This window comes from Oryza sativa, chromosome 9 (assembly GCF_034140825.1).
Source record: "Oryza sativa Japonica Group chromosome 9, ASM3414082v1".
NCBI classification, from domain to species: domain Eukaryota; kingdom Viridiplantae; phylum Streptophyta; class Magnoliopsida; order Poales; family Poaceae; genus Oryza; species Oryza sativa.
In genome coordinates, this window is record NC_089043.1 from 18400709 (window position 1) to 18423096 (window position 22388).

Below are 22388 nucleotides of genomic sequence, written 5' to 3' on the forward strand. Positions count from 1 at the left end.
TGTTATTAGACTACGTTTAATACTTCAAATATGTGTCTGTATATCCGTTGTGATAACTAAACCTAATTTTTTTCCAACTAAACGAGGCCTCACTATCTCGTCTTGTTATTGTCTAGCTAGCTAGTAACTGGTCATATGAATGGCGGCTATGCTGGGGTGAATAAAATGGACACAAAACACAGCCAGTTGGCTGATACTCCACTAAGGTGGCTGTTTGATATAATTCTAACTTTTAAATTTAACTTCAGAAATTAGATCTGGAATAAAGCTGTGGATCAGCTTCGCATCTCGTTCATTTTGTGACAATATTCCAGCTGACTCCACTCTTTTTTATGGAGAGATGAAATCGTTTGGTTGAGTTCCAGTTCTAAGACAGATGAAGCTGGATCTAAAAATATACCAAACAGACCATAACTAATTATTAACTAAATCAGACTCTCGGGTGACTTATTAACCACAAATCCTGGGAATATAATTCATTTTCCGTTAATCTTTAGTAGCATGATGATGCTAGCATGAAGTATATGTGCTCTGTGACGTACTTGTGGCATGAGACGTGACATCTGCGTTTATTGTTCCACCTTCAGTTTCAGAATAGTGACTTTATTTCCCACGTCAACAAGCTTATTACAGGAGTCGCCGTTTACCACTATAAATTCATATACTAATATCTGGGAAAATGTAAAAAAAAAGGTTCAAAAGTATGAAAATATTTTTTGGCAAACTTGCTCGTATATAGTATTACATTATATTTTCATTGAAATAAAACATTTTCTTTTGGAAAAACTTTTACCAAAATTAACACAGTTTAACTGCACTCATCCTAAGCGTTGGTTTTTCTCAAAAGAGAGAGTATATAAAAAAAAACCATTTTTACGGTACCCTTGTTGTTTTTACAGGCGGAATAAAATAAAACATGCTTGCAAAAATATAAGTGGAGGCCTCTAGTTAATGACTTCTTATAGATACATCCTATAAAAAATAGTATAACATTTTACATGCGACGCTTTAACAGGCCCGTTTTAAAAAATAATTTTTTAGGTGTAGAGCCGCTTGTAAAAAAATCATCGATTTTCACAGGTTTTTGATCGTGGGCGGGACTTTCGATTATTAAAAATACGTGTTTCGAAGTAGTGATGGTACAAACCCGTGGTGCTATTGGTGCATAGGTCACTGTAAGATGAAAGAATTCTGGCGCAGAATCGATCGATCGAGCGAGTGGGCGTGTATAGCTTTCCTAGCTAGCTAGCTAGAAGAGCGATGACGAAAGAACGAAAAAAATGAAAGCATCTACACGTACGATCGACGACCATCCATGATTAATTTGCACGATTTTCTCCATATTGTTGTCGGGTGTGATACATATAAACTTGCCTTTGCCCCTGTTGGTGACGTGCATGATAGGTTGCATGTGGATTAAAAAGCCGTTGCATGTGGATATTTGGGAATTAAAGCTATTTTTTTATGACTAAGGGGTCATTCGAATCATGACAAACATGCAAGAGAGAAATTCCGCTCAATCATTTGCTGTTGAGCATATATATCCGTCACATCCAAAATTTAAATTTTGAAACTTATTTCTAAGTGTTTCTTCATCGTAGTTTATTTTTCAGCTTTGGCTGGATTTTAAGTTACTAAAACACACGCGTATATATTAAAGTTAATTTTACCCACAGATTATTTTTGTCGCTAATAAATATTACTGGTTATAATAAGTTATAAGCGAAATGATGGTAAACATTGATCATACATGAAAGAGAAACGAATAACTTTAGCTACGAGCATAGCATGGATTTGTTTTTTTTTCATATATAAGCAGAATTTAGCATTTGTGTATAGATGATTTATATGACATTATTATATTCCATATATATGTTGTGAGATTTATTAGTAGTGAGATATTTTTTTAATAATACGGATAGAATACATGAAAGGCAGGATGCCGTCCTCTTTTTCCTAAATTATTTTAAAACAAGGTTAGATTATACTCCATTAATAAATAGATTATTATGATGATGTTGTTAGAAGAAATAGGTAAATATGAACTACCAAAAATAGAAAAAAAAGTTAAAATTTTAGAACGTTGCAAGAGATATAAGCAGATTAGTATAACCACAATATTGACCAACTCCGCACATATAAATGTATATTAACAAGCATCGATATCTTCGACCATATTCATTCTTCTGGTAGATCCTAAAACAGGAATTACCAAAGACATCAGCAACTCGAACCCTAAAATCGGTGCCATCAATTGAAACATTGGCAACCAGACAGACAAAACTTCTAGGTCTTGGTATTTCCTTTCTCTTTCATATATTCGTGGTATTTTTTTATCCAAGTTAATTGTCATGTGCAACTGATCAGCCGTTTATGTGTGGTAAAATAAGGTGGCTAATGGCTAAGCTAGTGGTAAAATTAATTTGTGCTCGCAAAGAGAGAATTGGCGGTCGCTCTACATGTCCACACGCATAGGACAGACCGATATACGCCATCATGAGTGTTAATTTGCTTCAATTTGAAATTAAGGTATAAACTAGCTCTACAAATCCCCGCCAAAAAAAAAACTAGCTGAAGAAATTAATGTGACGGTCAATTTGTAAGAAAATTAGGCCTCCAGGGACTCTGGACTCAGAATTTTTTTTCCAATTTTTTTTGCGGATTTAGAGGATCTAATGCGTTAGAAAAATTGCAAACTGATCGTAATTAACTCGGTCAGTATCTTTTGTGCGTAGTGGAATTTACCTAGTCAAACTCAAATCTCTTAATTATATATTAGCTACTTTCTCCGTTTCCTTGGTTTTTTTTTTCTAAACCAAATTTTCCTAAGTTCGACTATGTTTACATAATAATGTAGCAACATTTATAACGCTAACGTGTTTTCTATAAAAAAGAATCAAAGTGTGCTATAATATGAAGAAATGGAGGGAGTATGTGTTCATTGTAGCAGGTGTACCTACGCTACATGAGTACATGATGCTAAACCTTCAATTTCATTTAGATGTATATATGCTAGGACACACCTAGGTAGGGTTTGTTTTTTTTGGACGGAGGAAGTAGGTATGTGTGTATGGGTGTGAGCGTGTGTATATCTAACGTGCAGTTAAAAAAGAAAAAAAACTACAAAATATTGCATCTTAGTCAAGGGCTTGAACTAGTTTTTTTTAATATTTTGATAGAGACGAAATACAAAGTGAGCAAAAGAAAACCATGATAAATTTACAGCATGCCTTAGAGCATCATATATATATGATTTCCCTTTAAATCTAATTAGAATTTTGTACATTATATTCTTTCTTTGCAAAATACTATATACTACATCCATCTTTGTATTGTATCTTTGTATTGTATGACGCTGGCTAGTTAAATTTAAAGTACTTCATTAACCTCTATAGGCTAGGAAGGCCGGTTAATCTCCTTTAAATCCTCTTCAATCCGAACAAATCTGGCCTACATACAAGTGTAGACATGTATCACATGATGTACAGTATCTCGCGGCGTTCATATTTTTTCTAAACTCTATTAGTAATAGGATGTGTTAAATGATATACTATTATTAGATTTGTATTTTTTATGTGATGGATGGAGTAGTAGTATGTACTGTCACGGCCCGTGTGAGTTGACAAGTTGACACGACCAATGAGACGAATTCTGCAAGCTCACTACAGTCAACTTAAACTATACTATTAACCAGCACAACTTTCTCGTACAGTATGAAACAATGTAAAAGCACGCAGGCACCAACCTGTAGATCTTCTACCACTGGTTATTGTATCTCGTCGCTGTTGCATATACAGTTTCTACACGCACGTACGACAGCAGCAACTCGTGACATATACTCTAGTAGTACTACCCTACTAGCTAAATATGCAACAGCGACAATAACTGATCGATCCATGTCTGAATCAACAAGGTGCATTATGCATGGTGTTTACTCGTTCCGTTCCAATATATAATAACATTTTTTTACGGGACCAATATATAACAACTTAATATAGAATTAGATTTATTATAGAACTACGAATCTAAATATATAATAATTTATAGTCCTAGAATGGATCTAATTCCATCATAAATTACTACACATATTGAAAGTGAGGGAGTACTAATCAGTACGACGCATATGTACACGTACGCATTATTGATCGTGTGAACAGATTTGACGCAACTTGCATGCATGTGTGCTTGTGAGGGCACCCGCAATGGTTATCTATAGACTCTTTATAAGATATCCATATCAGCATATTTTCCTACTTGGAAGAGATTAAATGAAGAGATAGAGCAAAGCTATCTACTGACCTGGAGATAGTTTATACAGAAAAACGAGGCAATGGATTAGAGAGCTATAGATACCCATGTAGATATACCATTAAAGTGGTTTACTATTAATCTAGTCTATTGCTGAGATGTATGTTTTATAGATAGCACCTTACTTTACCATTGCGGGTGCTCTGAGATTTCCAGTATAATGTCACACACAAGTTAATAGTCTTTCACACTAGCTATAGGCAGTAGTTATTTACTAGATAGAAGGGTTTGTGACATTTTTTTCACCGCGCGCTAATGATAGTTTGATTTTTCGATGAGAGCTGCTAAATTTTTCTAGCGTTCCCATTTCGACCAACCTACTTAATTATTAGGTATGCATGAAGATATATAAAAACAATAGTGAATAATTATAGTTTGAGGAAACTTTTATTGCTAGGGTTTCAGCTTTATTAACCAACATTTACATTTTAAACCAGTAACTTTATTTGTGTTACCTTTTAGTTCAAGTGGTCCAAAGTACAGTAACAATGAAATTATTTGATACGTGTACAATAAAAATGCTAAGTAAAGAGTGATCCAAAATAAAATTTTGATAATAAAAGATGACTAAGGGTGTGTTTAGTTCTTTGGGTGTAAAGTTTTTAAAGTATACGGACACACATTTGAAGTATTAAACGTAGACTAATAACAAAACAAATTACATATTCTGCTTATAAATTGCGAGACGAATTTATTAAGCCTAATTAATTCATCATTAGCAAATGTTTACTGTAGCATCACATTGTCAAATCATGGCGTAATTAGACTCAAAAGATTTGTCTCGCAATTTACATGCAAACTATGCAATTGGTTTTTTTCCCCCACATTTAATGACTCATGCATGTGTCCAAACATTTGATGTGACGTTTTTGGCCAAAATTTTTTGGGATTTAAACAAGGCCTAAACTAGCTAAAATGCACGCATAATTTAAAGGGTCATACTATATGTCAGTATCTCTCCGTGGGTAGGGGTGAAGCCAGGGGCAGATCCAACATGGGTGCACCCACAAAACTTATGGATACCCCCTGAGCACCCCCTTCGATTTTTTCACCATGAATGATAAACTAAAGGTCCCTAGATGACCGGAGGTTGAAGAAACTATGTAATTGAGCCTCCCCCCTCCAATTTTTTTTTGTTCCTGGATCCGCCCTTGGGTGAAGCTACGAACTAACATATATAAACATTTATCTAGTAGCTTAGCTACAACTTTCTAAAAAAAAGGAAATTCTAACTATATATCTAGACATAGCCAACATCTTTATATTTGGATGGATTGAATTGAGGCAGTAAGAATAAAGGCGAGTGCCAAATGTTACTTTCTCTAAAATTGCTCTGTTTTTTATTATTATTAAAATGAAGTGTATCACAAATCAGGGGAGAGCTAGCTCTTTGCTTCTTGCTAGCTTCCTTCACCCTTTTTGGTGGAAATGGGATCTCATGTCTTCCTTTTTTTTTTCTCTTGCGATAACATGTCTTATACTTTCTCAATTTTACTGTGACATACCACATATATTCACATATATCAACTTCTCTTAAGAAAAGAATAAATCATTAATTGATATAATAGTACTATGAGCGGTAGTTTTTATTCAAATCATCACTGGTAAAATTTTGTCACATATGTACGCTAATTAGCTACGGTAGTGTGTGAAACCACGATGTGTCAACACCTATACCAGTTTAGCTTGAATTGGAGGCATGCATGGGGCCAAGCCGTTGCTTGCATACAACAATATAATCTTTTTTTTCCCAATGCTAATCAAGCATTGAGTACGTTCTCTCGCTACGTAAACCAATCACAGTCACAACAATTAATAGTGTGGAAGTTATTGATTGTTTGCGGAAAATAATCCTATGAAACTAGGTCTCTGTTTAGACCCTGTTCAGATCGTGACACATATAGGCATATAATTTAAAACCAATTGATTTTAGCTAGGGTGAGTAGCTTTAATTATATACAGGGTTTAAACAGAAACCTGTTCGTATATGATTATTTTCGCATAGTTTGCGAGGGAGATTATCTGATCTCTCCCTACAGATTAAGATCATTTTTCTTCTTTATCTAAAACAAATAAAAATTACATTTAGCTTAATTGATCTATATATCAATCGTGCATGTAAGGTTAATTAGTTACAGTACATGAATTAATCATGATAATCTATTCTACACACGATGGAGGACACATACTAGTGGAGTCTAGCTATATATCTATCAGAACAAGACACGACTTGAAAGAGAAATGCACTTAACTGCTGATGATCAAGTCAAACCCAGCCCTATCTCGTACTATATACTACCTCCATATTTTAATATATGACGCCGTTAACTTTTTATCCAACGTTTGACCATTCGTCTTATTAAAAAAATTTATATAATTGTCATTTATTTTACTATGACTTGATTCATCGTCAAATGCTCTTTAAGCACGATATAAATATTTTCATATTCACACAAAAAATTTAAATAAAATAAAGGGTCAAACGTTGGTCAAAAAATTAACGGTGTCATACATTAAAATACGGAGGGAGTATTTCCAGAGAAACCACACTTGACAGAACGTTTCTTTCCAATGTTTCACCCAAACCTTTCCAAAAGCTTCAATCTAGGTTAAGATCTCTCTTGCAAAAAGGAAATTAATTAGGTAAAGTACCTTTGCAGACACGCTCTCCCCTCTGCATGCATGCATATATACATATGATACCAGAGCTCTCTTCTGGACTCTTCCAGGGGAGGCCCACAGGATGGCTGCCACGTGTAATCCAGCATTTGTGCTGGTTATGATGCCATTGGAGAAAGTGCTCAAATGGAGAAAAGGAAAAGGGCTTGACAATTGTAAGCATGCCAGAGGCTTTAGGCTTTACTTAGCCGATATCCCACTTGACGGCAAATTAATAAAGCTAACAAGGTTGGCAATGTGTCCCTTTGGATGTGTATGACATTGGCATATTTGGAGTGCTGTTCTATTTCCAGCTTCTCAAACAGAAACTTAATTAAGCTAAATTAGAGCAAGTTCAATACATGTGTAAAATTATTTCCCCAACTTTCCCAACTCATATAACTCGTTTTTCGTGCGCATAATTTTTAAACTACTAAACAGTATGTTTTTTTGGCAAAAAAATATTCTATACGAAATTAAGTTGCTTTAAAAAAATTATATTAATTATTTTTTTAAAAAATAATAAATACTTAATTAATCATAGGAAAATCCGTCGCTCCATTTTACGTGCGCAGGAAGTGAGTTCCTAACCTCACCTCCCGAAACACAGCCTAGAACTCACCGCGATCCCTACTGTCTTATAAAGGACGACATGAAACTAGTTTCCAACACTTTTTCATATGGAAACCCTCCATGTGCACGAACTACTTTCGTTAATTTGGAGTATTATGCCAAATAAATGTGAAAAATGTTTGATAAGGAAATCGTTGACTTAATTTTGTAGCATTGTGTGAGAGCTATATATTCTCTAATCGTTTGGTCAACGGCTGATAAGCCGTGAAAAAATAAACGAAGCATCCAAAAATAATTTATTTATAAAATTTTTATACTTATGTTCTTAACAAATTTCAAGCTCATGCATGTTGAAAAATATACTACCGTGAAAAAAACAAATTAACTCTAAATTTAAGCTTTAAAATTTAAATTTTTGGTTGTGGCTGATAAGCCAACAAGCAAACGATAGAGTAGAGACCATGCATGTTAGTATTAATATTTTGAACTTGAAGTAGGGAAAAAATCAATCTCTCGAGAGAATGTTCCCCATTTGCTCAAAAACTATGCAAATGGTTGCAAAAAATTCTTAAAAAAATGTAGTACCTTTCATACAATATACATATACCATGCCACAAAAAATCAAGCCCAACACCAACTAACACATAAAAAAAGACAGATTCAATGTATGAACAATACCAGTACTACTCACATAAGAACTTTGTCTCTTTTTTTTTCTCTCTCAATATGGTGTAGTAGTTCGACTTTGAACTTGGTATTTGGTTGAGTGGTCTTTTTTTTTTCCTCAATGGTGTAGTTCAATTTTGAACTTGATATTTCGTTGATTACTACACTACTAGAGAAATGATCTTTGATGGGTCGACCCAAAACCATAATAGTCCCGGTTTCAAAAAGAACCGAGTCTAAAAATGATCTTTAGTCCCGGTTAAAAACCCCACAGCCATTTTATGATCTTTAGTCCTGTTGGTAACACCAACCGGGACTAAAAATCATCTTTAGTCCCAATTCATCCCCTGTCAGTAGCCTATCAAGGGTCCGAGGATATTTAGTCCACCAACCGGGACTAAAAATCATCTTTATAGTTCTGGTTGGTAATACTAACTGGGACTAAAAATCATATTGATCTTTAGTCCCAGTTAGTATTACCAACCGAGACTAAAATTTAATACGTAGTATATAATCCCTATCACTTATCCTCTCCTCCACAATCACAACCACATCCTCACATATCCCTTCCCCTTCCTCTTCATAGATCTCTCTCCTCCTCCCCTTCCTCCTCCCCTCCCCTCTCCTCCCCCTCCTCACTTCCCATCCGGTGGCCGGCGGCGGTGGCCGTGGCGGGCGGCGGCCGGCGAGGCTGCGCCCGGCGGCGGCCATGGCGGGCGGCGGCGGCCATGGCGGGCGGCGGCGGACAAGCGGGCAGGCGGCCAGCGGGGGCACGCCTGGCAGCGGCCGTGCCCTCTCGTCTGCCGGCCGGCGTCCTCCTTTTTTTTGATAATTTGTGATTGATTGAGATGTATAATTTTGTGATTCATTGCATGTATCTGAGATGTATAATATGTGATGTATTTGATTTGTGTGTATTTTTTAGGATTTGTGATGTATTTGATTTGAGTGTATTTTTTTAGGATTTGTGATGTATTTAATTTATGTGTATAAGTAACTTAAGATTTGGGATGTTACTTTGAATTGGAGGATTTGGGGATTGATTTAGGGATATACATAGCACCAGATTCGGGAGAAAATATAGAGATTAACTCTGGCAAAAGAAACAATAGAAATAATAAAAAAAGGGGCACCATCTACTGCCGCTACTCCCTCTTTAGTCCCGGTTGGTGGTGTTATCAACCGGGACTAAAGATCCCTTTCTTTTGTCCCGATTGGTAACACCAACCGGGACTAAAGATCGATTTTAAGTCCGGGTATTTGAACCGGGACTAAAGATAGCGATCTTTAGTTCCGGATTCGTACTCCCGGTTGAAAAACCGGGACTATAGGCAGGTTACCAACCGGGAGTAAAAAGGCTTTCTCCACCAGTGGTAGGTGTCATTATACTTTTACTATTTTATAAATTTATCATGTTTTTGTAAGTTGTTAGGAAACGATAGGCAAATAAACGATAAAAAACAATTGATCAATCATAGAAGACATGAGATTTAATGTGGAAAACCCTCCCAAAGCAAGATAGAAAAAACCATAGGCGCCAGCCCAGCAAAATATCTTCACTATATCGAGGTGAGGTTACAAACGCCGAACGGCGGCTTACAATAAGTTTATATAAAGGTGAAATCCTAAAATAATAGTGATCCGTACCGCGAGGGCTCCGGCCCAAGCCTCTGGCAACGGGCCTCCGCTTCGCTCCGGTAGAAGTTGTCCTTTATATATGTGCAAATGAATTTGGATCACAACTCAGCATAAGTATGTTATGATTAATACTCCCTCCATTTCACAATGTAAGTCATTCTAGCATTTCCCTCCCACATTCATATTGATGTTAATGAATCTAGACATATATATCTATCTAGATTCATTAATATCAATATAAATATGGAAAATGTTAGAATGACTTACATTGTGAAATGGAGGTAGTAGATATTAGCACTGTGGTGTTAAGTTGTGTTTTGGGATATAAAAAAAAAAGGTGTTGTGCATTCTCTCCAAGAAACAAGTTGTGTTTTCATATATTTCTGACCAGCTGCCATGCATTTATGCACCTAAGTTTAGTTTGTACAAATTACACTCCTACTTGTGACAAACAATTGAACAAAATCAATATGATTTGACGCCAGAGGTATTAGCTTCATTTCCTTTAAGAAAAACAGCTGTACATACATGCAAGATGTCCCAGGCTTTACCAACTCCATGGGTCCTGCACACAATGTAATTGTTTTCCCCCAACATAGCATGAATGTAAACCCTAGCTAACAGTCAAATTATCAATTATACAGGATCTCATCACCCATGATATCACGATGAGGTCAGCAGACCTCTCTCACCTATATGATACGTACGATCTACTAGTCACTAGCTATTTGATCTTTAATTTCTGAGAGCTCTCCCTCGCACATAGTGAGTTGAATTGCATGCCAATGCAAATAGTTTTCCAGTTCAACTTAATTCAAAGTCGCAGTCTGCACAGATTCTGGAATTCATTTCTGGATGAACTGGTCACTTCTGGATGAAATATCATCAGTCGATCGAGCAGAGACCCGCGATATTCAACTTTTGCGGCTGTGCGCAGTCGGCAGTGTCAGGTTCTCGGCAAGATGCATAACAAATTAATTATCTAAAGATATTAAGATTAATTAAGTTGTCATATATATCGTACACATAGTTTGCTCTCAACCCTGAAAAAAATATATGAAACAACCATTTTTTAAAAAACTCTTATATCCATGTTCGTGATCTAAAAGCCAATGCTACAAATAAACTATGATGAGAAAAACTCTCAAAATCAATTCTATTTCATTTTTTTTGGTTTTTTCAAAAGTCTAAAGCTTATTTGTAGTTTTCAAGTGCTAAGTTAACTTGTTGACTAGAACCCAAGAAGTCAGTTCAGGTTAGTATTTATTGGTTGCATGCATTTGTATGGTTCATTGGTTTTGTCGCATGATGGATGAATCAATTACTCATTGGTCTTAGTGACAAAAGAAATATATAGAAGTTTAGTTCACGCTAAAATTGGAAGTTTAGTTGAAATTGGAACGATGTGACGGAAAAGTTGAAAGTTTATGCGTGTAGGAAAATTTTGATATGATGGAAAAGTTGAAAGTTTGAAGAAAAATTTTGGAGCTAAACTCGGCCTTAGTAACTACTGATCAGCTAACATGAATATTTACACGCACGCGCTCGCGCGTTCAGATCATTAATTCTAATATAATTACATATTTTCCACTTTGAACAACATAACTAAGACACCGGCCTTGGTCAGCACACAGTAACGTATACATATATAGTACACGAGAGGGAAAAAAATCTGCCATGCAAATTGCAAACGATTGACGTGACCACTATGACCGAGTTATTTTTGGAGTGATTTTGGTTGGTACCTGTCATGAGACGCCAAGCATCGATCGCAGGTTAGATTTCTAACGAAAATAAACTAATTCTACGAGATATATCTCATGTCTTCAGTTGACAAATCTCACAAAACTTCAAGTCCACGAGCAGCTAGCTAGCATACACGACCGCAATCTCTATCAATTCAATCCAACATGTTCTTAAGCTGACTGGGTAATTTGAAGTTTATGGGGTTTGAATATAAATTGGTAAATACTAGATACACTCCCTTCTTTTTTAAAATTTATGATGTTTTTTTATTTTTAATGTGACTTTGATCATTCATCTTATTCAAATTGAAATTAATTACGTAGATATATAAATCATGCTTAAAATACATTTAGTAATATAGCAAGAGCCATAGCTAGCAAAATAAATTATGCTTACATAGTTTTCTATTAATAGAATCACATATATTTAAAAAAAATGCAGTACTTGGAATTATGCCTGAGCTAGCTAGAACAGGTCATATGCTAGTTCTAGGTTCATCTGGGTTGGTAGTCAGATCATATATCGATAGTACATATGTCCACGTAACACACATACACGTGTACACACCCATAGTACTGCATATATAAATATATAATGCGTTTGTATATAAACAAGGGTTACAAAAAAGACTGAGATGGCCGAAACATGCATTGTCGGATTAATACGAGCATGATTTCACATTCATATTTTAGTTAGGACATCATTTGAGAGAACTGGTATGAGTTGTTTGACTTTGACCGGCGCCTGGCATAAATGGGAGAAACAATGATAATACTGAAGATTAACAATGACGTCCAAGTTCAATTCTCATGCAAAAATCTGTTCAGGGTCGTGCAAAAAATTATTAAGATTATTTTCCAATTACTCCTTTTTCAGGTTATAAGACATTTTGATTTTAATCAAAGTCAAGTTGTTTTAAGTTTAATCAAGCTTGTAGAAAAAAAGTAGTAATATTTTCAACCCAAGAAAAATTTATTTTTATTATTGATTTGATAAAACTAATCTAGTATTACAAATATTACTATATTTACCTATAAGCTTAGTTAAATTTGAAACAGTTTGATTTTGACCAAAGTCAAAACTTCTTGTAAACTATGGAGGGTGTAGCATTTAGTCAGGCCAAAAAGATACTACCTCCGTCCCAAAATAAGTGCAGTCGTCGAAATCCGTGTCCAACGTTTGACCATCCGTCTTATTTGAAAAATTTATGAAAAATTTTAAAAAAATTAGTCACACATAAAGTACTATTCATCTTTTATCATCTAATAACAATAAAAATAGTAATCATAAAAAAATTTCAAATAAGACGAACGGTCAAACGTTGAAGATGAATAATGCAAAACTACACTTATTTTGGGACGGAGGTAGTAAAAAGCATCTTCTGCCATCCTGCCATATGTTGTCCACAGCATGAATCGATCAGACATTGTAGTACACAATTTACACTTTCATTATGGGAACAGCACTCTTCAGTGATCTTTAGTGGAGTCCTGCACGCCTGCCTGCTGCCTCTTCCTCAAACTAAAAGAGCCAAGAACACACTTCAGCTCGAAAAAGAAATACTAAACATTGCTATCCATATCACCTCTGAAAGTAAGTTCACCCCAACAGCAAAATGTACATCGATGGACCCCTCCTACCATCATTATATTACACCCGGATTCTTTGGGCCCTCCAAAGTGTAGGGATAAACAGCATCATCTCACCAAATGATCAGGAGATCGATGAATGTAGTGTCACACTGCCCATGGAATGTCTCTGCATTAGTCAAGTTGACTCACCAACTGATCATCTCTGAAGATTGCAAGCTAGCTATGGCTTAGCTGCATATATGAAAGCTAGAAAAATAGTGATCTTAACACTACCAAACCACTTCAGAGCAACTAACAGCTGACAGATCAGTCAGTCATGGAGCAAATTGATTAATTAATTATCAAAAGCAAAGCAAAGATTAGCTATAGCTAGGATCCTTTTGCAATGATCGACTTGCCACCAATCAGTGGCCTGCTGCTGCTGCCTTCTTGTCCCTGCATTACCTGATGCTGTCCCTACACCCCTTGTAGTGGAGCTCCCTAGGTGTGCTTATGAATTTTAGTATGATTGAGGCTCTTTGAGGTTGTTTTCGCTTTTCAGTGGACACCAGCAGGCAGATGAATTCTGTGGTGATACTCCGCCGGCCGGCGCAGCCGTGTGGTCGTGTCGATCCGGCGCGGCCCGCGAGACCATGCACTCGACGATCGCCGGCCCGCCCCGGGCCCGGTCGGGCCCTTGTATGCTCAAGAATTTAAGGATAAGCACTTGGCTAGAGTTTGATGTGCTGATATTGCCCAGAGCATGTTATGGTTGCAGATGAAGTTAGTCCCTTTTGTCAGGATGAAGGTGCCTGCCCTGGTGCTGCATGAATTAACACTTCGTAGGTCAAATCCAGGCACATTCCAATTCATGCATAAAAGGGTGCATTTCAAGTGCAAGGAAATGATTTCAACCGTTTTGCTTTCTCTCATCTTATGATGGTATCATGACACAAAGATTGGTGGTAGCACCTTCTCCATCAAGCATGATTTCTCAACTATACAGGTCAACAGAAATACAGCATTAGATGGTAAATATTGCCTAGTTTTGTTGTTTTTGGTTCCAGATCAAATAGAGATTGTTAATATATGGCCATTCCCAATTTTTTGGAATGGTTGAATTTGGCTATAAACCAATCAAACTCGAAGTAGTCTACAAACAAGAAACTGAGATAACATGAGACTTTTTATGCTACAAGGGCTAGCTGTTGTGTCGTTAACCATAAATAAATTACCGTAATTTGGAACCATGCCATTATAATTTTGCAAAGTTTGAGATATGCCATCGGTATCTCAATGACATGTAGGACCCACGTGACATGTAGGACCCACGTGAGTCAATGACACGTGGGTCAGTATGGCATATCTCAAATTTTACAAAATTATAATAGCATGGTTCCATTTTTTTTCCAAATAGGTGTGAGGCAAGTATGTGTCACAAACAACTTAAACTAGACTAACTAGACAAACAAGATGAAAACACACATTGGATTGAGCACTTGGGCAAGAGATCCTCCTTCTTCTTCTTGTTATTGCAAACGTAGTGAGATTCGACATTGCAAACATAACAAAATTTCTGTATTAAAAAAAACAGCCGCTAAATTCCACAAGGAAGCAATGCAAACATGCCGGCCATGGCTTACAATGATTTGGCCGAACAATCTACGTCTCGTCTCGTCACGGCCCAATCCACGATGAGTCGGCCCGTTAAGGCCTACTCTCACGAGATCGGACCAAGAATAGCTTTTGGCCCATCACAGCCCAAGCGTATGCGTTTGTGTAGTGCCATTGTACTGTCAGGCTCAGGCAAGTGTGCCAATTAATGGACTCCAATTAACCTAACCATTTCTACACTGATACTAGGTAGAACTACAAGCTGTAACTTAACACAGTAACCATTAGTTATTGGCCCAGACGCCAAGCTTGCATGGGTGACTTGAGCTGCTCTGAAAGTCTGCCTCTACTTCAACGTCGCACAGCTATGTGCTACGCATGCAACAAAACGCCTCCTGCGAAACCAATGCCAAATCAAAGCATTGCCTCCAAAGTCATTTGGCAAGAGACAAATCACCTCAATTTTGGCCGAATTGATGCATTCCATCGCAGCATTGCACACTCAGAAATATATTCTTTTCTTTCTGGAAAAATTCTCTCCAGTAGAAGAACCCTTCTGTTTTTTTTCCCCTCGCAATAAGAAAACGATTTCTTTTTTTTTTTTTGGTTATGCAGCAACTATAAAATGGAGTTACACACCAATGGAGCAATGCAGGCTAGCTAGAAGGCTAACACAACAATGCAGCAGCAGCAGCGCAGCCGTGAGATGGCCAGGGCCGGCGAGCCAGCCGCCGCCCACCGCCACCGCGCCGAGAGGGCCGCCGCCGGCGAGCCGGCCACCCGAACTCACCGGACAGAGAGAGCCGGCGAGCCTGCCGCGGCCACCACCACCACCACCACCCGCCGGCCGCCGCCGACGACGACGGAGAGGAAGGAGAGCCTGGAGAGCCTCCTGGACGCGACGGACGCCGCCCGTGGCGGCCGTCGCGGCGGCGGCGGCGTGAAGGCGGCGGTGGCCAGCAGGCAAGGGCTGGAGTTCAAGAACCTGTCGTACAGCGTGGTGAAGAAGCAGAAGAAGGAGGGGGTGAAGGTGAAGAAGGAGGTGTACCTGCTCAACGACATCTCCGGCGAGGCCCCCCGCGGGCAGGTGACGGCGATCCTCGGCCCCAGCGGCGCCGGCAAGTCCACCTTCCTCGACGCCCTCGCCGGCCGGATCGCCAAGGGCAGCCTCGAGGGCTCCGTCCGCATCGACGGCCGAGCTGTAAGATGAATCGATGATCATCAAACACCCATAAAATTAACCTACTTCCTCTGTTTCCGTTTCATGTTACAAGATGTTTTAACTTTGGTTAAAACCAAACTACTTTAAATTTAACTAAGTTTAAAGAAAAAATAATAACATTTTCAACCTTAGACAAATTTATTATGAAAATATATTTAATTATTGATTTAATGAAACTAATTCGGTATTATAAATATTACTATATTTGTTTATAAACTTAGTTAAAAATTAGTTTAACTTTGACCTAAGTCAAATCGTCTTGTAACTTGAAACGAAGAGAGTATACAGTTCTCTCGTTCTTCTGCATAATCAAGTACACAATTAAGATGATCTCTTGTTCTTGTTGTTAATTTAGGTCACGACGAGCTACATGAAGCAGATTTCATCCTACGTGATGCAAGATGATCAGTTGTTCCCGATGCTGACGGTGCTGGAGACGCTCACTTTCGCAGCTGAAGTGAGGCTGCCCCCATCACTCTCCAGAGCTGAGAAGCTCAAGCGAGTCTGGGAGCTCATCGATCAGCTTGGTTTGCAGGTAAGTCAATCAAATTAATCCGATAGAGCAGTTTTCCGATACTTGAGAATGTACCAGGTCCAATTTAATACCGAGAGATACCAAATTTTACATTAAAAAAATACGGTATCCTTAGAACCGTAAAAATCTCTCTAATCTGACCATTAAACAAATAATATCGACAGAATTGTAGCTGGTTATACTCTACAAGCTAGGTTAGCAGCTTGCTCATTTTTACTGACAATCTGTGTGCCAAATTGCAGACAACGGCTCACACGTACATTGGGGATGAAGGGACCCGAGGAGTCTCCGGTGGGGAACGCCGGAGGGTGTCGATCGGCATAGACATCATCCACAAACCTTCCCTCCTCTTCCTCGACGAGCCGACCTCCGGTCTCGACTCCACCAGCGCGCACAGCGTGGTGGAGAAGGTGAAGGACATCGCCAGAGGAGGGAGCATTGTGCTCATGACGATTCACCAGCCATCTTTCAGGATCCAGATGCTTCTTGACAGGCTTGTCATCCTCGCAAGGTGACAAAACTATTTCTCCCTCCGTTTCAGGTTATAAGATGTTTTGACTTTGGTCAAAGTCAAACTGCTTCAAGTTTGATTAAGTTTATAGAAAAAATAGTAATATTTTTTACTCATGATAAATTTATTATTAAAATATATTTAATTATTAATTTAATAAAATTATTTTGGTAATATAAATATTACTATATTCGTCTATAAACTTGGTCAAACTTAAAACAGTTTGACTTTCACCAAAGTTAAAACCTTATAGACTGAAACGAAACGAGTTATAGATAGTATTCCAAATTGTTAGTGTCTAATTTTAAAAGTTTGACCAAATCTTGTCTGAATGACCGGAGGAAGTATCTGCCTAGGTCTAGAATTGTCTTTTGCTTCCAAAATTCCTTTTTTGTTCAATTTAAAAATACTGTCATTGATTCATCCAGGGGAAGGTTGATCTACCTAGGAAGCCCAAGCACACTGCAAACACACCTGGCTGGATTTGGCAGGCCGGTGCCGGATGGTGAGAACAGCATTGAGTATCTCCTGGATGTCATCAAGGAGTACGATGAATCAACATCGGGGCTTGAGCCTCTGGTTGCCTACCAGAGGGACGGCACGAAACCCGACGGCGCCGCGAAAACTCCGGTGCCAAGAACACCGAGAACGCCGCACCAGAAGTCGGTGCAGTTCAGGCAGATCCAACTCAAGAGCAACCAGTTCTCCCTCAACAGCGGCGCCGCCAATGGCAACACCTTCTCCAACTTCGAGTCGTCGTACAATGTCGATGGCGGCGGCGATGACGACGATGAGGATTTTGATAATTCGCTCGAGAGGAAGTTGCAGACGCCGATGCACGCCGGCGGTCCAGCTTCGGGGTACCAGCCGAGGCTGGCGTCACAGTTCTACAAGGATTTCTCGGTCTGGGTCTACCATGGCGTCACCGGGAGCACGCCGCACCGGCGGCCGACATGGACACCGGCGAGAACGCCGGTGTCGAGCTTCCAGCGTGGCCGCGCCGTGACAATGACGCCAACGCCGCAGAACAACCCGCAGCGGCGGCCTCCTCCGCCTCCGTCTCCACATGTGCCGGTGTTCAAGCCGGAGGAGCCGACGTACCACGAGTACGAGCTTGACCTGGAGCCGCCGCTGGACGCGCCGGAAGAGGACTACAACGGCGGCCATCGTCCCAAGTTCGCCAACCCGTGGCCGCGGGAGGTGGCGGTGCTGTCGTGGCGCACGGTGCTCAACGTGGTGCGCACGCCGGAGCTGTTCCTCTCTAGGGAGGTGGTGCTCGCGGCGATGGCGGTCATCCTCTCCACCATGTTCCGCCGCCTCGGCGCCGGCGACGTCCCGACGGTGAACCGGCTGCTCAACTTCTACATCTTCGCCGTCTGCCTCGTCTTCTTCTCCTCCAACGACGCCGTGCCAACCTTCATCCAGGAGCGGTTCATCTTCATCCGGGAGCGGTCGCACAACGCCTACAGGGCGTCGTCCTACGTCGTCGCCTCCCTCGTCGTCTACCTCCCCTTCTTCGCCGTGCAAGGGCTCACCTTCGCCGTGATCACCAAGCTGATGCTCCGGATGGAGAGCAGCCTGCTCCACTTCTGGGTCATCCTCTTCGCCTCCCTCATCACCACCAACGCCTACGTCATGCTCGTCTCGGCGCTCGTCCCCAGCTACATCACCGGCTACGCCGTCGTCATCGCGACGACGGCGCTCTTCTTCCTCACCTGCGGCTTCTTCCTCAAGCGGACGCTCATCCCGGTGGGGTGGAGGTGGCTGCACTACGCCTCCGCGATCAAGTACCCGTTCGAGGCGCTGCTGGTGAGCGAGTTCAAGGGGGGCCGGTGCTACGCCGGCGACCGCGCCGACCTCTCGCCGGGGCCGCTCGGGGGGTTCAAGCCCAGCAGCCTCCGGCGGGAGCTCAACGCCAGCGACGCGGCGTGCCCGTTGATGGGGCAGGACGTGCTCTCCACACTGGACATCACCATTGACAGCATCTGGGTTGATGTTGCCATCCTGCTTGCATGGGGTGTCCTCTATCGCCTCCTCTTCTATGTTGTCTTGAGGTTCTACTCCAAGAATGAGAGGAAGTGAATTACTATTAGGATGCAGGAAATGTATTATATATATACGGCATATGTGGAGTATATGTGTTTGGTGCATTTGTAATCTTTGTTTGCAAGAAGTCATAAGGTAAACCTATGTTCTTCAAAAGGATTTTTTTGGGGAGAGAAAATCAATAATAAATTTGTTTTAACTGATTCAGTTATCTGTTTCTACTTGCTAGGCTACAACAAATTGTATTTTCTATTGAGGTAAAAGTGCATCAAGGAAAACAAAAGCACATGCATGCTGCAAATGCTTGTCAAACAGAAGAGTTGATGATATGTGAATCAATCATCAGACAATATGATAAAATTTGTGCAAGAGAAAGTATATTTATATTAGGAAACACAAAAGGAACCTAAACTAACTTCATAATCACAAGGGTAGAGATATACAAGGCCATTATGGATTTATACGAAGTGCCAATGAAAAGGCAATGTGGCAGCATCTGCATGAACCTGAGTACCTGACCCACAGTAGCATCAGTAAATTTCCAGTAAAACCAATATTAGTTTTTGGGCCAACATAAGATTGCTGAAGTTATTTGCAACGATCATCAAAATATATCCAGCCTCCAGCAAGGCATAGAGCAACACAGAAAGTACACAGAACAGCTAAAAAGTTCTCGATGTGTATGTCAACTTTTATCCATAAGCACTTATTCCACGTCATAAAACATACAGCATAGAAGTAAGACAAGTAACAGGACTGCTCACAGTTTAGGATGATCCATGCTGAGCAACTTTCCTCTCAAGGCCATTCTTGTCAGCACCAACAACTTTATCGATCTCCTTTCCATTCCTCACAAAGAAGAATGATGGAACACTGGAGACGTTCCAGCGATATGCGACACTGTTTAGTTCATCGATGTCCACCTTAAGGAAAACAACATTCCGGTGCTTTTCAGCTAAGCTTTTGCAAACAGGTCCAATAAAACGACATGGCCCACACCATGCTGCAGTGAAATAGAGAACCACAAGCCTAGACAGGCTTGAGGCTGCCTTCAGCTTTGTGTCCAGCTCACTGGATGAGTGGATAGCGATCACATCACCTGATAAAATGCACAATACAAACGAAACAAATTTCAGTCAAAGTAAATTAAAAACGCACATAATTTTCTAAACAAGTTCTCAAAGAAATGCAGAAAAACATCTTAAGGTTTTTGAAGAAGTCATAACTTTGTAAATGCCTCCATCCAATATTATTATATAAGTGAGAGTATTGGGAGAACTGAACAAATAAGCATGAAAATAAGCCTTACCATCCTTCAGAGCAGCAGAAGCAGCAGAGACCTGCACGTAAAAATGTATAGAGAAACATTATTAGTGTCATGGGTCCTTACAGGATTAAAATGGATGATATGGCAAATATGCAATGTTTAATGGAACCAAAGGAGTTTCATCCTTAAAATTGATATAGAAGTTAAAAACATGGAGATCAGATTTGTTGGAGCTTCTACTTTTATCTGCGATTGTCTGAGACTGAAGATATTTGACAAACAGCCTTAGGAAAATTAATTACCTCCTCTGCATGTTTACGCTGTTTTTCCATTTCAGCTTTCTTAATGTCCCTCTCTTTACGTAATCTTTCATATTTTTTCCTGTGCTCCTCAATTTTGAGTACATTGGGTTCAACCTGTAGAATGGGAATGAGTGTCTCTGACATAGCTGTGTTTCTTTAAATAGAGGAGGCAGTGTTTCTTTTTCCAAATCTAACTATTATTCATGGTAAGCTATGTTAGTAGTAATTAGTCGTATAACCTTCTTAAGTTCTGCTCCAATCTCTTCATCATAATCCAATTTTGCTGCCATGCGAAGGTCCTGAGCAGCCTCTTCCCATTTCCCAAGCATAGCTTTTGCCATCCCTCGTGATTTATATCCTTTAGCAGAATCTGGATTAATCTGCGAGTGGCACAACAGACAGGAATTACATTAGCTTATAATCATATAGTTGAACAAGAATGGGTTTTATCATCCAGAACTATTAATGAAATGTTCAAACCTTTAATGCTGCATCTGCATCACGAATAGCTGCATTTGGTTTCTTTGACTTCACAAAAATAACAGCTGCATAGCAAAAGAGTGACATTTGGTTTCCATCAAACGGAGGACGATACATAGAGAAATGAAGGACCATATATAGAGAGAGTCATGATACCCCTAGTTGCATAGGCGATAGCTGAAGTCGGATTCAGTACAATAGCCTCTGTCAGATGCTCAATAGCTTCATCCAATTTACCTGATATAGAGAAATGCTTTGTTTATACACAAATCCATACTGATTTAAAGGGAAGACCAACTTATTGCACACCTTATTGCACAGAATTACACAATTCATTTTATTATAGTGCGAGATTTCAATAAGAACAGGCAAATAAACCTTGCCTTCTGAAAATGCATCGACGCCTTTGTTTTTGCACAGCTGCGCCTGGTCACGCTTCTCATCGGAGACTTCAACAGATGGATCTCCCATCTGTAACAGAAAAAGTCATGGAATTAAAACATCAATTCTTTCCACCATCAAACAAACATCATAAAAAGTCTCGAATCAGTTTGCATTTCACAAGTCCCCGACCTTCTGAGGAGGGTCATTATCTGGCTCAACAGCTTCACCTTCCAACTCAATGTCAGACTCCATGATCTCGTCCTCAAAGCTGCTGGCCCCAGCCGTCGCCATATCTACCGCCTTCTGCCAAAAAAAACAAGAAGGGGATTTCACTATAACTCGTCAGATTTGGACAACTTGCAGCGAACTAAACTAAAAATACCACACTAATCCCATCTAAAGCCAACGACTAAAAACGGTAATCGCCCATGAACTTAGCCCGAATCGACACCATGGCATGTAAAATTAGTATCATCTAGGGCAGCAGCAAGCAAATCTTCAACAGTAACACCAAGGCAGTAAGCCGGTAACTATCGAAGCTTGAAAAATTCCTAGTACCCACATAAACAAGCAAGATATCGACATACGCTGCGGTCTTCTTGCCGCCGCCGCTGCTCCGCCTTGCCTTCCCCGGCTAGTTGAAGCGCGACGATGAGCGGTCGTCGAGGCGAAGGTCGCAGTCGCGGGCTCGCCGGCGTCGCCGCGTCCGGTGGCCTAGGGCTAGGGTTTCGATCAGTCGAAATTTGGGGAATTGTAGCGGAGAACTGGGCTCTCTTCTCAGGTAGAAATGGGCCTTGGGCCTATTTGGGCCAGGCTTGGAAAGCCCACTCCAGACTGACGCCAAGATATTCTTCTTTCTTCCTCTCA

At 39.9% G+C, this 22388-nt stretch overlaps 2 protein-coding genes across 4 annotated transcripts; one reads left to right on the forward strand and one right to left on the reverse strand.

The window, feature by feature from the left end:
• Nucleotides 1-15275: 15275 nt before the first annotated feature.
• LOC4346998 (ABC transporter G family member STR) lies at nt 15276-19294 on the forward strand. The gene is made up of 4 exons (XM_015757132.3): nt 15276-15975; nt 16352-16531; nt 16774-17042; nt 17471-19294. The coding sequence occupies exons 1-4, from the start codon at nt 15454-15456 to the stop codon at nt 19122-19124; spliced, it is 2625 nt and encodes an 874-aa protein (XP_015612618.1). The 5' UTR covers nt 15276-15453; the 3' UTR covers nt 19125-19294.
• LOC4346999 (TPR repeat-containing thioredoxin TDX-like) lies at nt 17389-22266 on the reverse strand. 3 transcript variants are annotated; one of them, NM_001403754.1, is made up of 10 exons: nt 22109-22266; nt 21711-21824; nt 21521-21608; nt 21294-21374; nt 21138-21202; nt 20897-21037; nt 20658-20771; nt 20398-20428; nt 19853-20187; nt 17389-19099 (listed from the first exon to the last, which is right to left on the reverse strand). In NM_001403754.1, the coding sequence occupies exons 2-9, from the start codon at nt 21810-21812 to the stop codon at nt 19856-19858; spliced, it is 954 nt and encodes a 317-aa protein (NP_001390683.1). In that variant the 5' UTR covers nt 21813-21824; nt 22109-22266; the 3' UTR covers nt 17389-19099; nt 19853-19855. The 3 variants fall into 3 exon arrangements, with proteins under 3 accessions (NP_001390683.1, XP_015612620.1, NP_001390682.1); XM_015757134.3 differs by lacking the exon at nt 17389-19099 and having other exon boundaries at nt 19604-20187; nt 21711-21821; nt 22109-22243; NM_001403753.1 differs by lacking the exon at nt 17389-19099 and having other exon boundaries at nt 19627-20187.
• Nucleotides 22267-22388: the final 122 nt, after the last annotated feature.

What these genes read in the sequence shown, in the direction of transcription:
- LOC4346998 (XM_015757132.3), top strand. Translation starts at nt 15,454, where the DNA reads ATGCAGCAGCAGCAGCGCAGCCGTGAGATGGCCAGGGCCGGCGAGCCA. An exon ending in TCCGCATCGACGGCCGAGCT is followed by an intron (nt 15,976 to 16,351) that starts GTAAGATGAATC and finishes TTGTTAATTTAG; the next exon opens with GTCACGACGAGCTACATGAA. An exon ending in TCGATCAGCTTGGTTTGCAG is followed by an intron (nt 16,532 to 16,773) that starts GTAAGTCAATCA and finishes GCCAAATTGCAG; the next exon opens with ACAACGGCTCACACGTACAT.
- LOC4346999 (NM_001403754.1), bottom strand. Translation starts at nt 21,812, where the DNA reads ATGGCGACGGCTGGGGCCAGCAGCTTTGAGGACGAGATCATGGAGTCT. An exon ending in ATAATGACCCTCCTCAGAAG is followed by an intron (nt 21,609 to 21,710) that starts GTCGGGGACTTG and finishes TTTCTGTTACAG; the next exon opens with ATGGGAGATCCATCTGTTGA. An exon ending in TATCGCCTATGCAACTAGGG is followed by an intron (nt 21,203 to 21,293) that starts GTATCATGACTC and finishes TTTGCTATGCAG; the next exon opens with CTGTTATTTTTGTGAAGTCA.